Raw genomic sequence first — 16,314 nt, forward strand, 5'->3', positions numbered from 1 at the left:
ACCAGGCGTATCTTGTAGAGGCAAACCAGCCAATTGTTCCCCCGCTTGAGCTTTTGCCAAGCTGTCTCTGCCATTCATTCCGCTTCTATACTCTTTTATCATGTTTTTATTCTCTCCAAGAGCTTGTACTACATCCAATTCTAACATGACCTGCCACATGTAACTGATTTCTGATATCATCTCTTCGCGCTTTTCTCAGTTGTGCCTGGACTTTCGGACTGACTGTGGAGAGAATGCACAACAGGCTGCTGTGCGAGGGATGACTTGGAGCTTGAGGTATGCGTTTATCAATGCTTTTATTGACCTTGCTTAGCTTTCTGAAGCGGTCGCCTTTACGCAGCCCAGCGCGTGACGAACGAGACCTACAGATTTGTGGCCGACGCCCGCTTCCACCTCTCGGGTGACAAGATCATTGCGACCAAGCGCTACTTCTCCAAACGTAGTCTTGGAGCCGGCGAGGGTTGGACCTACAACTTGCCCGGCGCCCAAACACAGAACAAGGTCATCCCTGTCGGCGCCGGCACCCTGCCGCCCGGATGGAGCAAGGAGGACTAGCACGAGGGCCAGCAGATCGGCGCGGAGCAGCTGGGTGGGCGAGGACACGCTGATTTACTCGAAGAACGTCATTGACAATGGGGTCTTTACGTACAGCAAAGGTGTGCTTGGGTTGCAAGCCGCCGCTACTGCGAGAGAGGTTCTGATCACTAGACGTCCACAGCGGCATATACACCATCTTCTCAAAGAACGTCACGCCCGGCAAAATCGAGATGCTCATTGGCGCGTTCCCCCAGCGGCACTCTGTTCAGTCTATCGGGTGAGCCGCACAGAGATTACTTGTGGCGACAACTCAGCTGACATCCGTGGGTCTCTACCTCCCCATCTCTGCTTCCTCCACATGGTCCCCTACTCCTCTCTTTTTTGTGTACTCGAAATCCCTCGGGTATAGCTCTCTGGATAAACAACTCGTGGCCACCTCTTCCTCCACGTTTTCAGTATCACGCACCCGTGTTTACCTTGCACTTGGCTCATGGAGCTCTACCCACAAGCTTTCACTGGTATTGCACACTCCAGGCGGCACTGCCTCGAGCCGCGTTCCTGCAACACGCCTCTGTTCAGCAGGAACGTAGTCGGAGCTGGTTTAGCAAGCTACCAATGAAAAGTAAGCTCACCAATCTATAAATGGGCGGCTTCGGCTTCTTATTGATTCCACGCAGCACAAAGAAGGCTGCAACGAAGCGGCCAAAAATCACCGCAAAGCCTGCTACCGGCCTTCGCGCCGGATGGCAGACTCTTGCGGGCAAGTCGACCTCCAAAAAGGCCCACACTGGTTCAAGTTCACGTCACATTCCATCAACTCTGTCCAACGCTGACCACGACGCTGATGAGATCACCATTCCTTCCAGAGAGGTTTCGACTACGGAACCCTCGTCCATGCATTCCACCCCTCCCCCTGTCACTGGTGCATTCGACGATGATGAGGGAGCTGCTGCTCTAGCCGCAGCGCGTGCACAGAAGTCCCTCAAACAGAAGCGTTCTCAGCCACGGTCGGTTGAAGCCGCTGTCACTGCTGTCCCCATTGCAGCTGCCACAACGTCAAAGATGGGTGTGACCTCCACTGGCAAGCGTACCACCGCGCAGGTATGTGAATTGTACTGTTTGTATTATGGTGCACCACTACTAATTATGACTTACAAGATGGGGCTCGTCATCTCGCACAAGGACGTCGACACTGCTGTAGAGGAGCATCAAGGAGCATCAAAAAAGAAACCCAAAGCCGATATTCGCAAGGAGGACCTACCTTTCTTTCGCGAGCCCGGCTTCAACGATCGGTGGGATGCCATCAAGGCCGAGCTTGTGGGCTGGGCTGGCACACTTTCCGACCCCTTTTCCTCTAACTCGCACCCCGACATCTGGAGTGTCTCGCAGCATGCATGGGATCACGCGTTCAGAGAAACTGAGCATGTTGGATATGCAGTCCATCGAGACGAGGCCATCATGAAGTTTGTAAGTATTCCCATTACTATCCCTCTCGCTGTCGACACTGATGGTGTCCTCTACTTCTAGATTCCGGCAACCCTCGATAATTGGCGAAGCGACATCGGGAAGAAGGCCGTCAAGCTTATTGATGATGAGATGACCAAGCCATCGCTCTCGTCGTCATCTAGCACACGCATTGCCTGGGTCGCAGAGCGTCGAAAAGCCCAGTCCCCAGGAGAAAAGCGTAAGCCGTTTCTTTATGCTGATCCGAGTGTACGTGGGTTTGTTTTCATTCTCATTGCTTCGCTAACTACTTTTATTTCTCTCACAGACGTTCAAAGGCGTTTTTCGAGGGACTTTAATTATGAAAGTCTTCGCCCATCACGTCCAACGGGTAGCCAAGCTCTACGCCAATGACAGACTCACAGATGCGCCGGCGGGTGGTCTGGCGCTCAGTGCAGCCGCGGTACGCCAGTCTCGATTGCTACATGATGATCTGCTACTAATAAATACTGTCATGGCGACTCGTTTTTGCAGGTACAACGTGCTCTATTCTTATGGAAGGACGGTTACAACGCGAAAGGTGCAAGGACCGAGGATGGGGGAAAAGTGAAAGGTAAACATGGTTTCGAGGGCGAGTGGGCGGACCAGGCATGCAAGTATACCGCAAAAATGGACGGTATGTCATCAGAAAAGTGGGATCAGGTGTATGCAGCAGTAGCCCCGTTTGTCAAGGGATCTTCTGCGAGTTCTGGGGCTCACGCCGAGCAGTCTGACGACGACGATAGCGATGGCATCGTCATTTCCAGCGACGAGGGCATTTAATTACATAAGCGATGTACAATAATTGGCCAATCAGAGAGTTTCTCGAATTCGTGCTGTATTTGGAAGGATGATCTAGCTACGATATTTAACATCTGGCTCCAATCTGGCTCGACTAATGCCGTTTGGAGGCCCAGAAAGTCCATCTGGAAAGGGCTAAGTCATCTGTCACAGGATACAACCTGGACGGCTGGATCGGCTAGCGCCAGCTGATCCAGGCGCGGGCGGAAATGCTGATGAGTTGAGACAGAGACGGTTGCCCCTACTACCAGAACGCGCCGCAGGAATGCTGCGCCCTAGATTTACTTATCATACTTCGCTTTGTATTGAAACAAGTGAACGTCGATTGAACAAAATTTACGAGTGGCTATTTACTACGATATGCTATATTGAAAGAAATAAAGGTATTCTCACACAGGAGCGTAGTATAATGGTAAGTAAGTATTGCACACATCTAATAGTTTCAAGTTCGAATCCGCCGCAAGTCATATTATCAATGATTGTTTCGCTTGGTAAATGCTGATGTGGGCCTAGATTTGTTTTGCTGTTTTCCTCCCCCGTATTTTATCGGTGCTTATAGTAGCTATTGCCACGTCATTGACTTCCCCTTATGATGCTGATTGCCATTTCCGTTGTAGCATGCCCTCGCGTGATTGTAATGCGTTCCCACGCATGTCGAGATGTCAATTGTAGCGCCCACTGAGTTGATGATTGCAATGACGATTGCAATGCCTATTGTAATAGGGTCTTTATCATTGCAATGAATATTGCAACCGAGCCGTTTCCTTGTAGCATTTCAATTGATTGCAACGTATTTAAATCATTTTAGCAAATTTCCGACAACATGATCTATCTTGGCTTTCCCTTATGCGGTCGACATGGCGTCACTGCGCACTCCTTCGAAGACAATCCCTTCTGTGCAACCACTTTTTCCTACTCCTCATAGCCTTCCATAATGTCCGTCGAAGCCTTCTCTCTCCTCACGCTGAACAACGTCGCCCTCGTAGGTCCCGATGTCAACGAACATGGCTTCCTCTCCCTCGAATGCGTCACCGTGCCCATGCCCCAGCCCCAGCCCCATCCCTCTCCCCCAGGTTCATGGTCCAGCAATGAACCCAGCCGCGACGTCTTCCTCCTCCTGCGCGTAAACGCGTACGAGCTCCCCGTCGACCCGACCAAGCCCATCTCCGTCAGCGTCTCCAGCGCCGGCGCGCGCGTCTACACCCTGCGCGACCCGGACGACCACTCGCTCGTGCTCACGCTCGCCGCGCCCCCGCCGGGCGACGCGGGTGCGCATGTGCTGGAGGACATGGACACGCTGCATGGCATTCTGGAGCAGTATACGGAGGTGCGCGAGATGGCGAACCCGGGGCCGCCGTTGCCGTCGCGCGAGAAGATGGCGGCGCGTACGCAGTCGCAGTCGCAGGTACCCTCGGGATCAGGATCGCGAGCGGGGTCGGCGTTACCGAAGGATGTGAAGAGCGACTCGAGTCCGTCGTACGCAAAGTACGAGAATCCGCATGAAGAACTGCGAGGCAGGCTTGTCTTTATCAACGAGAACACTGGAGAAGTCGTGGGCGAGCTCGAGAACCACAATATCAGTGAAGATGCCTCCGTCCGGGAGAAGGGACAGGAGAATCAGCCAGTTGTGATCGAGATCCCTGATTCGGAGAAGGCGCTGGAGGAGCTCGCCGATGAGGATCCGCACGCATTGTTCGTGCGCGCTATTCCTCCTGAAGATCGTGACTGGATTACGCGCAGCGCAGAGCTCGCGAGGTGCGCACTTCGGTTACTTTACTATTAGACGGGACGCTTATGGTGACTGGTTGCACAACAGTCATGTCATTAAAGGATCGACCAATCTCTTGCTGACGACAATGACTTGGGGCACGACGTATTACATCAACCACTCCGCTCCCAACCCCTACGCCTCAGGGCAAACCCCTACTACTTCTACTCCGGGCACCCCAGGCTCAAAACAGGCCCCACCCCTCCCCCCTCGAGCTCTGGTGTTCCTCACTTCGCAGAACACGCGCAAGAGCCTCGCGACCGTCCATTCCGTCAGCGCCAAAGCCGCCACTGTGTCTAGCAAAACCATGGTGTTGCTGGATCGCATGATCAAACGCGGCGCAACCACGCTCTCAGGGCGAAGCTCTACCAGTACTGCTAACGCTGGAGTAGCAAGCGCAAACTTCGGCTACGCCGGTCCCGCAGTAGCTGCGGGCGGCACTCCTCCCGTCCCGGGTGCGTTCGCTGGCGGCGGAGCGACATCGACCTGGCAGTCACCATTCCGCTCGCAAACCGCTCCTGCAGGCGGCGGACTCAAACCTCCTCTCCCTGCGCGTGCACCGTCACCGTCACCTCCACCTCCTTACTCGGGATCGGGTCCAACGGGTCCTGAAAAGCCGGCTCTTCCACCCCGCAAGGGAATGGCAGACGTCTACGATGTTCAGTCCCCTGTAACCACCAGCGCAGGGCCCAGCAGCTCCAGCGTAAGCCTCGAAGGTGCTGCGACCCCGGGGGAGCGACAGCCGCTCAAGATGCGGCATCGCCTGCTGATTTCGGCGGACCTGCTCCTGTCGACGTTCGATAGCTCGGTGAAGCAGTTCGTTAATGTGGGGTCGGATAATCTCGGGCGGGCTGTTGCGCATAAGTGAGCTCGTTGTTTTTCTGTTCGGTTTGGGTCGCATGTTCTGATTTTTATTTTCTTCTTCGTTTCTTTTCTACGAATGTGATAGGTATGGGGCGGAAGCGGCTGAGAGCGCGGGACTGCTCACGGGAACCGCGAAGAACGTGGTCGCTGTGTATATCGATATGCGTGGAGTCGGGCGACGGGCGATCGTGAAGAGGGTTGGCAAGGAGGTGTTGAAGCAGCGGTTGAGGAAAGGCAATAATACCACTCGAGGCTGAGCGAATGGAATAAAGCTTGCTGGGGCTTCTCTCGCGTTGCTGTAAGAGCTGTGTATTGACGCTTGGATGGACGATCCGCTGTAACATTCATGGACCTAAAATGATGTATGGATACTGAATTTTGGGACTTTGGGAGACTAAATAGGGGCTATTTCCGGCACTGGTCCGCTGGCACTTGCTTTGTTGCAAAAACGCTCCATCGTCCATCAGCTCGCGATATGCATATGCCTTACTCTTCCCTTCCCCCTTGTTCTCCCGTACATCAGCTCCGACGTTAGGACGCATTGCGCCCTTCTCATTGTAGAGGTTGCCCGTAACATCGCCTTCCAGCAAATCTACGATGCGGATCTCGTCTCGCTGGCTCAGAGTTGCCCGAGGGTCAGAAGGCCAAGGAGACCATCATCAACTTCGAGATCTTCCACGCTTTGAGCTGTCCACCCACCTTCGACCCACTCTTCCCTAAGCTACGGAGGTTATCTTGGCTGATGGTTCACAGCTACTCGCTCTCTTTCCTCAGGGTGCTTCTTGGTCCTTCCCTTGAGGCCATCGTTCTGTATCCGGGGCACCTCAATAAGCACCTGTTCACCCTGGCTGCCACGATGGGCGTCCTCTGTCCTCGCATGAAAGACTTCACCTGGATGAGCGAAAACCCTTCAGCGGAAGAAGAAGCTGTCATATCCAAGCTAATCACATCATGGCCGAAGCTGGAGGATGTGACTTCTTTTGCGCTGGACAAGGACGCGCTGCAGTACCTCTCATCGCTGCCATCTCTCAAGTCGATAACTGTCGCGATCAGACGTTTTTCCACACCGTGGACGTTCCATGTGCCTGCTTTCCCCAATGCGACCTCCTTGAAACTTGTGAGCCCTTCCACGTATACCCTGTCCGACATCGCATCGTTTGTCGGCTCACTCCGCGCCTCTCCCGCGCATTTCAGTGCCATCGCAGAAACGGCTCACCCAACCTCCGTTTCGGACCTCTTTGAAGCTATCGCGGGCCATCTCGACAAGGCCAAGCTCGAGACCCTCTCCGTGAACGAGAAGCAGTCCCCTGATAGTCTGAGGCTGGACATGAATATGCTCAAGCGCATCTTTCACTTCCGCTGTCTCACGAGGGTCCACGTCGACACCTACCGAGAGGTCGACCTCGGCGGTGGCGATCTCCTGGAGATGGCCGACGCGTGGCCTGGTCTCATCTCGTTTAGCATCAACGTCGGATGGGGATGGCGCTGCCGGTCGCGCGTCACGCTTCGCGACGTCAAAGCGATGCTGCAGCGGCTGCCCAAACTCGAGATGTTGGCGCTCGCCGTCGACTGCGAGACCGTCGGGCTGGAGACCCTCGGCGACGAGCAGTACGGGAGGTTCCGCGTCGAGAGGGAGGTTGAGGTGCAGTTCCTGGACTCGAGGATCGGCACGAACTTTGCGGATATCGCGGCTTTCCTTTCGGACTTGTTCCCTGGGATCGAGGATAGGGCCGCCCTTGATTGTTGGTCGCTCCCTTCTGCAGCGCTCGAAGGTATGCTGGAGACGTACGAGGTCCATTCGGAGAGGTGGGAAGAGGTGGTGGATATCGTGCTGACGATGAACTAGGTCCGAAAACTGGAAAAGAGGCGTATCAATGAGCTCGCTGAGTAGCAAGGATTCAGTGCTTTTTTTTGTTCTAGTAAAATCCACAATGCGGCGTTCCTTATTATCATGGGAGCAAACTGAGTTGAATAGATGCAAGTAGGATGTGGAATGACGAAGACTGGGTTCACCTACTTGGGCAACCACGTCCGGCTGGAGCGCCAGACAGGGGCTATTTCCCTCACTACGCGTTGGCACCCTGTTTTGTTACAAAAACTATGTCTTCTTCCTTTACCATTCACCTCGTCTCTGCCATTCGTACACAAATCTCGTCCGTTAAGCAGGATTGAGCAAGATGCACCGCGCTCTACTCATAGCCGAAGTCGCTCACGCCATAGCGTTCCATCAGCTAAGCAAGAAAGATCTCGTAGCCTTAGCTCGGACCTGCCGGCTGTTTTGCGACCCTGCTCTGGACGCATTGTGGGCGGAATTGAACGATATCACGCCGCTGCTGGATTGTCTACCTGATGGCTGTATTGAGCGAGAGGAAACTATAGCGACATCCGTGAGTTGCTCGTTTGCTGGTTTTACTGGGGGATAGAGCTCACCTGAAACGACCGCAAGTGTCGCTACCACTTGCGAGGACCCCTTACCATAGAAGCCTGGACGACCCTCAGAAAGTATTCCTCCCGTGTCAAGATCATCGATAATCTCGATTCGGTTGATCCATATGAGGACACGATAGAGCGCATTGTCAATGCCGAAGTCTTATTCGCTCTCAGCTGTCCTCCCTTCTCCGAACATCTTTTCCCCAAGTTACAACGTCTGTCTTGGAAATCCGTGTTTCAAAGTGATTGCCCTTTACTGAGGATTATGCTGGGTCCTTCGCTTAGATCCCTGAAGATAGTCCCCGGGCATGCAAACCCGGTCGTCCTTGGGCTCGCCGCTATCACGGGTGTCACCTGTCCCAATCTCCAAGAGTTCACATTTATGCACAGTACACCATCACTTGGAGAAGAAGCATTGATCTCGCAGGTCATTACCTCGTGGCGCAATCTCGAGTCATTAGGTTGTTGCGCCTTGACGGATCAGGCATGGTTCTACCTCTCGACTTCGCCGTCCCTCAAGAAGCTCTCCATGAACCTCCGGGAACTTCCGTCTCGTCTTGTCTTACACGATCCCTCATTTTGCAACCTCGACGAACTCAGGCTCTTGGCTCCGCCAGGCCAAAGTCTATCCAGCATCGTCTCGATCATACGTGCCACCCATTGGCGCCCTGTTGAATTTCTGGGCGGCGCATACGCAGCTTCCACGGACTCCATCTCGGATCTGTTCTCTGTGCTTGTGAGCCATTTTGACAAGGCAAGGCTGAAGTGTCTCCGGGTCGATGAGAGAGACAACGAACCGGGCTGGTTGCTCGGGAGAGGCGATCTGGAACACGCCTTCAAGTTCCGCAACCTGTCGACCGTCTGTATCAACACCCACCGAGAAGTCACTCTCGGCGGCCCCGATCTCCTCGCAATGGCCGACGCCTGGCCTAACCTCGGCACTCTCCAAATCAACGACGACTGGGGCTGGAGAGTTCGGTCGACCGTCACGCTTCCTGATGTGAGAGCGATGCTCAGACGACTTCCCAAGCTCGAGATGATATCTCTGGCCGTCGACTGCGAGACCGCAGAACTAAATACTCTCAGCGATGAGCAATACGGGAAGTTCCGTGTCGAAAGGCCGTTTCAAGCGCAATTTCTCGACTCGCGAATCGGCGGCAATCTTGCAGATATCGCAGCTTTCCTTTCGGACTTGTTCCCGGGGATCGAGGATAGGGCCGCCCTTGATTGCTGGTCGCTCCCTCCGGCGGCACTGGGAGGCATGCGGCAGGATTACGAGGATTATTCGGAGAGGTGGGACAACATGATAGGTATAATGTTGACGATAAATCAGATTAAAAGGCTGGAAAAGAAGCGCATCAGTGAGCCGTCAGGGTTGTCCTAGCTTTTTTATGTTAATCGCGTTGATGTCGTATGAGATTACTCATTAACAGGATAGTCTCTCGATGGGCTGCACCATCTTTAAATAAATTATTGTTCAACACAGGGAACGTGCCTCCACGCGTCAGTTCCGAAGGCGCTATTATCTTGCTGAACGGCAATTTCTGTCATGGCGCTGTACAATCACAGATGAGACCAGAGGCCTATTGGTCAACAATTATGGTGCCCTCAGAGTCCGTTGACATTGCTAGCCGCGAGGTGATGGTGTTGATGTGGGTATTCTGCTTACAGCTATTTGCATGGTCGGCACCCATCACTTCGTCGAGAGCAAGCTCGCCGACATGTGGACGAATGCTATGCTCATCTCCGCGTACGTTCCCATTTCGCATTCGCAACTACTACTAATTAGCTTTATTTCTATCGTATAGAACGTCGGCCACTAGCTGCGCGACCACGTACGAGTTCGACCACGCTCGTAAGGGCGATTATATTCAGTCAGAATACTGGTCTCGCCCTCGAATCGCCTCAAGTAAACACAAGCTGCCGTTCAGTCCTACTCTCACTCAAGAGCAAGTGTGGTATGCATTCACCATATTCGCTCTTCTTCGGGATGCCATGGACCAGAAGACACCACTACGAGTTCCTCATGATGGCGAGCAACGAGCTCGCTTCACGTTGGCCATGCAGGAGCGTAACGAGCGGATAGTGCGTTTTGGCCAACACGAACTCAGACACTTCTGCGACCTATGCATGAGGGTCTTCGTCGATCCACCCGGTCCCGATGGTAAGCCTCGTTACCGTAAGTCTCATCGTATTTGATATTGTCGTGCTTCTCACTGAGAAAGAGTAGGAAAGTGTCAGGTTGCAGTCAGCGATGGCGTAACCATTGGGCACTATGTTTGCAGGAAGTTCCGATGCACAGAACCGCTCGAGTCTAACGCCGATCACTTCTGCAAAAACGACCAACACCTTGCTGGTATATGCGCAGTCGCAGACTGCGACAGCGCGATCTCGCCGACTTCCTCGTCAAGCCATACCTGTAGCAATATCGAGCATCAGGAACTGGAGATCAAGTCCCGAGATCGAGGCAGAAGCATGTTTACGCTCAAAGCTCGCCTCGCTCGTATGCGCACCTCGAATCCGGCGGCAGAAATGAACGGGGACGTTGATTCCCTCCCCAACGACGCTAATGAATGGTTCCACCTCGACGAGGATGGCCATCTCATTCACCACGTCGACACCAATCCCACCAACGTAGGCGTCAACGACGAACAGGCCGAGCAAGCAAACTGCCCGAGTAAGACAACGAAACGCCTCAAAATACACCTGTCTCGTCGCCGATCCTGCTGCGAAGAGACAGTTGTACGTCCATGCGGTGTCATTGTCGGCCGTGCAACTCTTAACGGCGCTGAAGCCGTGTCAAACGTGTTGGTATGTTGCTGATTTCTACTATTTCCTTCCGCTGTATCGTACTGAACATAACGAGCATTTTGTTAAAACATTGTTCAGCATCCCTGGCGCGCGAAAGCCGGAACACTGGATCTACGACACCGCGTGCGATGCCAAACAGCAGGCTATGAAGGATCCGTGGTGGGATACCGTTGGCATGTCGGTCGACGTATTTCACTTCCTCAACAAACATAAGACGACGCACGATTTTTGCCAGCGCTACTGCAACCCTGCACTGTTTCCCGAGCTTCTCAAAGACGACGGCAGCGGTTGGTGGTTCAACTCCAGCATCGCCGAGCAGGTCAACGTGTGGTTGGGCTCTTATCATTCGATGGTTCGCGAAATGACGCCGGTACGATTTAACTTCTTCCTCGACGAGATGGTTCGTCTTCGTAACATAGACGTTGTGCAGAGGCTGAATGCCCAAAAGCTCAACCCATGCCATTCCCCTATGCCTAAGCAGTAGATTATCAATTACACATTTTAAAATGAACACCGAGTTTTATTCAAAGAGCGTACACATAAACGAATGTGAAGAAGGGACTACACTAACATAACGAAGAGAGAGGAACTAATGAAGAGAGAAAAAACTAAGGAACAAAGCTCAAACCTTCCCTCCCTCAAGCGTCCTCGTCCTCATCCGACTTGATCCCTGAGATATCAAAGTATTCACTGGACTCGTTGTTGACTTTAGCTAGGAGGAAACGAGGGAGATCGGAAGAATCACTTGAAATCTCGATTATCTCGGGATCACTTGAGATCTCGATGTACTCGGGTTTCTTCTGCGACTTGCGAGACTTTGACAGCCTGGGCTTGGCTCTAGGACGACTTGAAGAGGCCTGGGACTTGGCCTTGCGTTTCGAACGAGCGCGACTTGAGGCAGCAGGTGCGGAGGTAGAGGTTGAGCGCGAAGGGCTCGAAGACCCGCTGGAAAGAACGATGTCGTAGGCAGGCAGACGTTTAATGGAAGGCTCCACGTCAACGGAGGGTTCAAGCTTGATGGAGGACGCGTCCGAGGGCACGTCCGAGGGCTCGCGTTTGACCAAGGACTTGCTGTCGTCTGAGGAGTCGCCATCGCTGGAGGAATCGTGCTTGATGGAGGGCGTGTATTCCTTCAGTGGAACGTTGCGACTAAATTTACCCCAGAAGGTGCCAGGCTGGTTGCGATACAAGGCAACCCGCTCCTCTTGTGGAAGGGTAGAAAACCGCTGGAGGGCGTCGCGCACAGTCGTCCGCTTGTATGGCACGCCAAACACGCGCATGAATGCTGAGGGCGCTGGCTCGTGGCGATGATCGGGGCCGAAGACCTTGAGAAGGCCGTCAAGGACCCCATTGACGTGCCAGCCCCTGGGCCAAGACCTGTACAGCAGTGGGGCGCTAAGCTCGGGCTGAGGAACTTCGGGCCGGGGTGGACGACCAGGTAAGGCGAGCGCGCGGTCGGGCGTTCGAGGGAGTCCAACGGCAGATAGTATGACAACAGCCTCGTCGTCAATGCCTACAAAGGCCTGAGCAAGGAGTGAGAGCGGGCGGGTGCGCGACAGTGAAACAGAGGACGATGTGGAGGAGGGTGGTGACACATAGCGAGCCTTGAGCGATGGGGACGGCCATGGTATTTCTACCGGTGAGCCTTCGAGTGAGGGAGGCTGAGATGGCTGTTCAAGTTGAGCTTCCTGCGCCGCTTCCTGCGCCATGATAGCGAGCAGATCAGGAGAACCACGGGGGAGCGGTGAGCGGGGACGCGGTGAGCGAGGACGCTGGCGAACAAGGGAAGGATCAATGGGCTTGAGGATACGGCCGACTGGTGACTGTTTACGAATTCGGGCACGCTCGAGAGTGATATCGTCGATGGTGTCGATAGGTGGTGGTGGCCCAAGAAGTCCTGAGTCGTCCTGTGGATCAGTGACACCAGGGAGTCGAAAGATAAGGGTCTCCCCGGTGGTGACCTTGTGCGAGGCGTGGATTGAGACGGTGACCCACTCGCTCCTTCGACGGTCATACTGCTCGATGCGGTGGACTTCGGCGCTAGGAGGAGGTATGGCGGACTCGTCCGAAGACATGTATTCGATGAGCGAGAAATAGGGCCACTTTGGTAGAGACCGCGAACCCATGAGCTTGGCATTCTCCCGTTGTGTGTTCTATGAATCAAAAAGCATCAGCGTCACGGTAGAAAAAATTAGAAAAAATAACGTACTGTAATCCACAAGAGCAGATTCAGTAGTTTCTTGCTATCCTGCTCAAGCACAGTCTGGATGTGCGCTTGGTTGGCGTTCATGACCGTGTCGACCTTCTTCGTCTTCCATATATCCACCCAAGGATCTTCGAGATGTCTTGTAATCAGCGAAGAGGTTGCCTGCTGCGACCGCGGTGGTTGTGTGGAAGGTGGTGGCTGTGTGGAAGGTGGTGGCTGCGAGGAAGGCGGTGGCTGCAAGGAAGGTGACGGCGGCTGCGTGGAAGGTGATGGCTGCGAAGCGCTAGGGAATAACAAAGCCAGAGAAGAAGGGGATAAAGAAGAAGGAGTGACAGTCGAGGAAGGGAGTGATGGAGCCGTAGATGACTCGGAGGAACCTGCAGATGAGGACGAAGGGACAGGAATCGAGGATAGGTGAAGATCGACAGGGACTTGAGAGCGACCGCTCAGCTGGCGCTCCTCCTGCTCCTGCTCCTCAGGAGTGAGGGGACGACCAAGGGAGTTGCCATCGACACAATGTTTTGCTGTGCCCGTGCAGCCACCTCTCGCCTTACAGTGGATATGACACCACTCACGATAGCAGGCGCCGCTTTTGATGGGAGTTGCAAGGTTGCAGTTACCGAACTTGCACTTGCCAAGCGGCTTAACGATAGGTGCGTGTCCTAGATCGGAGGGCGTCTGAGATGCTGAGTTGGCTAGGGCCTGGAGACTGGTAGCCGAAGAGAATGAAGGCATAGGACTCGGGAGAGGGGTGCTCGAGGGACGGGTGCGAGCTAGGACCGGCGGAGGGACGTCACCCTCGGGGAAGACATAGTAGTAGATTTGGCCATCCGGGTGTGGCTTAAAGCACTGGAGATACGTGTTTATGAGGCTGATTGCGTGAAGAACAAAGTGTGAGCTTACCTTGAGATGGACCCGCTTATGGTACCTGTGCTTAGGATTCGTGTGAACCGCCGGGTACAGGATCGTCACCTCGAAACAGACTGGGCAAGTGCAGGTACCGTTGTCGAGGACCTCCAGAGGCGGCAAGAAGATCCACCCGCTCATGGTGTTGCTAGATAGTGGCCGACAATCGAGAACAAGAGGTGTGTGTGGCGAAGCCTAGGTGTGGACGTAGTAGTAGAGAGAGGAAAGGATCGACGGAGAAGAATGAGAGGAAACAAAGAGGGAGAGAGGAAAGGATCGAGGGAGAAAAACGAGAGGAAACGAAGACGCGGACGGGCAGAGAATGACATTTATATTTGGTCCAAGGACGAATGCCTGGGGAGACTGATATGTACATTGGTATTCAGACTACTATCTAAAGCGCGACGCGAAGAGCCACGTGAATTGATTTTGTGGGCCTACACGCCGTCACATTGATTTGCGCGTCATCGTTTGTGCCGACACCCGCCGACACGCCGACACGCCGATACACCGCCGATACGCCGACACTAGTTGTTCGGGATTCCCCATCGACCTCGCTACACTACTCTAGAGGTCGCGAGTCGGCGCGGAGCACCGGAAATGGGTACGGACCGGTGGCCGATATAATTTTTGGCATTCACGGTGGTGTCATTATTTTCAATGTAATCGGGGACTTGGCTGTAGTAGAGTCGCTGCCTTACAGCGGTGGGATTCCCCTGTTCGTCGGCCACGAGTGCTGGGCGTACTACGTAGTTGTTGTGAAATTCCCATTTGCACTCTGTGAAACACAAACATGAGTCGTTATATGCGGCGAGAGAAACAATAACATACGGTTACAAGTGAGGTTCACCACCTTCGCGAACTGAACACCGTGGTCGATGGTAAACGCGACACATCTGAGGGCAACATGCTGCCGGAGCTCGGTGCTCTTTTGACAGTCTGGATTGATACAACTCCGCGAAGGAGGGTACAACGGGACATAAGCTAACAAGGATTCAAACCGAGGCCTCGGTCTGAAACAAAACCTGATGACGTACCTATCCCAATGTCCCAGCCACCGTTCTCCTCAAAGTCGTCTACCAAATCATCCAGGCGCTCTCGGGCCGTCATCATTTGCCAAATTTGATCCTTTAATACGTCCCAGAGAAGGTCTATAGCCGAAGTGGGGACGTCGAACTTTTGCGAGAACCAGTAGGTGTGCGCGGCGGGCATAATATCAGGGGCCGACCGTGTATCGCGCCTCCCTTGCTGAACCAGAGCAAAATCGTCGCGAAACTGACAACAGCGATCAATGAAAGCTAGGAGATGGTCGAGCGTGAATACATGAAGTTGTTCCTTGGCAGTTATGCGGCGGGCGAGCTCTGCTAAGGGAATTGACATCGGATTTGACAAATGGTGTAGATAACAAAGAGAGTTGTATCTAATCTAATAATAGGGACGCTAGCGGTTGACGCGCGGCGCGACGCCGTCACGGATGTTGATTTGTGGCTGGGCACAGACGTGTCGGCGTTTGCCGACCTCTCGCCGCCACCGACACCGCCACCGACACCGCGAGTTCGGAGATCACCTGCAACCTGAGTGTAGCTAGCTACGCTTTCTCTGTACTCGTACACTATGGGCAATCGTCGTATCTCCCCCGATGTCAAAGTAGCTGCGATCAGGCTTCAACAAGAACGCTTGTTGGACCTTGAAGACATCTTGCGCTGCTTGGACCTGTCTCGAAGCACGTTCTTTCGTGCCCTCAAGCTCTGGCGCGATACAGGAGATGTTGTCGGCCTCAGGTCAATCCATCGTGGTCGTCCTCGCAATCTCAATCGAGAAGATCACGAGTATCTCCTTGACATCATCAAAGCCCAGCCCGAACGATTCCTCGATGAGCTACAGTCCCTTCTCATGCACAACAGATTCATCTCTGTTCATTTCACGACTATCTTCCGCGAGCTTGTACGTGCTGGTGTAACCAACAAGAAACTCAAACGGATTGCCAAGGAGCGAAGCGAGTATGCGCGAGGAGACTTTATTTCAAGGATTTCTCAGTATGATCCCCGCTCTATTGGCTTCATTGACGAAACTTCCAAGGATGAGCGAACCATCTGCCGCCGACATGGCTGGTCAGAGGCAGGCACAAGGGCTGAATCAGGCCAAGTTTTCGTCCGTGGTCGGCGCTTTACAGTCACTGCACTGCTCACCCTTGAAGGTATATCTGCGGGAACAGTTGTCGAGGGTTCCATGAACCGCGACATGTTCCTGGACTTTCTAGAGAATGGGGTGGTGAGTTTATCCTATAATCCAAGCTTGATCTCGGAATTGATTAGTGTTTGTAAAGCTTTCTCAGTGTACGCGGCATCCAGACCCCGGTCTCAATGTTCTTGTGCTCGATAATGCAAGGATCCATCATGGCGAGGAGATTATGGAGCTTGCAGAGCGTTTCGGTGAGTGGTTCAGCCTTGATAGTCATCATCCTGTTTCATTATCTACTTCCTAGGTGTCCGTATTGAATATCTCCCTC

General features: G+C 53.7%; 7 protein-coding genes across 7 annotated transcripts; 6 read left to right on the plus strand and 1 right to left on the minus strand.

The window, feature by feature from the left end:
* Window positions 1–14: 14 nt before the first annotated feature.
* CONPUDRAFT_162707 (uncharacterized protein) lies at window positions 15–2,825 on the plus strand. The gene is made up of 9 exons (XM_007766794.1): window positions 15–276; window positions 341–656; window positions 719–814; window positions 947–1,159; window positions 1,215–1,638; window positions 1,696–2,004; window positions 2,065–2,250; window positions 2,309–2,443; window positions 2,515–2,825. Exons 5-9 carry the CDS (start codon window positions 1,432–1,434, stop codon window positions 2,800–2,802), a joined length of 1,125 nt encoding a protein of 374 aa, XP_007764984.1. The 5' UTR covers window positions 15–276; window positions 341–656; window positions 719–814; window positions 947–1,159; window positions 1,215–1,431; the 3' UTR covers window positions 2,803–2,825.
* Window positions 2,826–3,754: 929 nt separating this feature from the next.
* Window positions 3,755–5,799, plus strand: CONPUDRAFT_142054 (uncharacterized protein; the record flags this gene model as incomplete). The annotated part of the gene is made up of 3 exons (XM_007766795.1): window positions 3,755–4,575; window positions 4,637–5,452; window positions 5,538–5,799. 3 exons carry the CDS (start codon window positions 3,755–3,757, stop codon window positions 5,707–5,709), a joined length of 1,809 nt encoding a protein of 602 aa, XP_007764985.1. The 3' UTR covers window positions 5,710–5,799.
* A 260-nt stretch (window positions 5,800–6,059) lies between these two features.
* CONPUDRAFT_142055 (uncharacterized protein) lies at window positions 6,060–9,266 on the plus strand (the record flags this gene model as incomplete). Its single annotated transcript, XM_007766796.1, has 3 exons — window positions 6,060–7,224; window positions 7,619–7,839; window positions 7,899–9,266. Exons 1-3 carry the CDS (start codon window positions 6,195–6,197, stop codon window positions 9,264–9,266), a joined length of 2,619 nt encoding a protein of 872 aa, XP_007764986.1. The 5' UTR covers window positions 6,060–6,194.
* An 842-nt stretch (window positions 9,267–10,108) lies between these two features.
* On the plus strand, window positions 10,109–10,372 carry CONPUDRAFT_23079 (uncharacterized protein; the record flags this gene model as incomplete). The annotated part of the gene is made up of 1 exon (XM_007765765.1): window positions 10,109–10,372. A coding segment is annotated over one exon (264 nt), but the record flags the coding sequence as incomplete, so codon positions are not given.
* A 273-nt stretch (window positions 10,373–10,645) lies between these two features.
* Window positions 10,646–11,196, plus strand: CONPUDRAFT_98624 (uncharacterized protein). The gene is made up of 2 exons (XM_007766797.1): window positions 10,646–10,693; window positions 10,749–11,196. Exon 2 carries the CDS (start codon window positions 10,839–10,841, stop codon window positions 11,175–11,177), a length of 339 nt encoding a protein of 112 aa, XP_007764987.1. The 5' UTR covers window positions 10,646–10,693; window positions 10,749–10,838; the 3' UTR covers window positions 11,178–11,196.
* A 135-nt stretch (window positions 11,197–11,331) lies between these two features.
* CONPUDRAFT_150337 (uncharacterized protein) lies at window positions 11,332–15,185 on the minus strand (the record flags this gene model as incomplete). Its single annotated transcript, XM_007766798.1, has 6 exons — window positions 11,332–12,846; window positions 12,903–13,748; window positions 13,803–14,000; window positions 14,507–14,583; window positions 14,637–14,789; window positions 14,843–15,185. The coding sequence occupies 6 exons, from the start codon at window positions 15,183–15,185 to the stop codon at window positions 11,332–11,334; spliced, it is 3,132 nt and encodes a 1,043-aa protein (XP_007764988.1).
* Window positions 15,186–15,419: 234 nt separating this feature from the next.
* CONPUDRAFT_48066 (uncharacterized protein) lies at window positions 15,420–16,187 on the plus strand (the record flags this gene model as incomplete). Its single annotated transcript, XM_007765868.1, has 3 exons — window positions 15,420–15,916; window positions 15,952–15,956; window positions 16,003–16,187. 3 exons carry the CDS (start codon window positions 15,420–15,422, stop codon window positions 16,185–16,187), a joined length of 687 nt encoding a protein of 228 aa, XP_007764058.1.
* Window positions 16,188–16,314: the final 127 nt, after the last annotated feature.

This window comes from Coniophora puteana (assembly GCF_000271625.1).
Source record: "Coniophora puteana RWD-64-598 SS2 unplaced genomic scaffold CONPUscaffold_2, whole genome shotgun sequence".
Classification (NCBI taxonomy): Eukaryota; Fungi; Basidiomycota; class Agaricomycetes; order Boletales; family Coniophoraceae; genus Coniophora; species Coniophora puteana.

What these genes read in the sequence shown, in the direction of transcription:
- CONPUDRAFT_162707 (XM_007766794.1), top strand. Translation starts at nt 1,432, where the DNA reads ATGCATTCCACCCCTCCCCCTGTCACTGGTGCATTCGACGATGATGAG. An exon ending in ACGAGGCCATCATGAAGTTT is followed by an intron (nt 2,005 to 2,064) that starts GTAAGTATTCCC and finishes CTCTACTTCTAG; the next exon opens with ATTCCGGCAACCCTCGATAA. An exon ending in TGGCGCTCAGTGCAGCCGCG is followed by an intron (nt 2,444 to 2,514) that starts GTACGCCAGTCT and finishes TCGTTTTTGCAG; the next exon opens with GTACAACGTGCTCTATTCTT.
- CONPUDRAFT_98624 (XM_007766797.1), top strand. Translation starts at nt 10,839, where the DNA reads ATGAAGGATCCGTGGTGGGATACCGTTGGCATGTCGGTCGACGTATTT.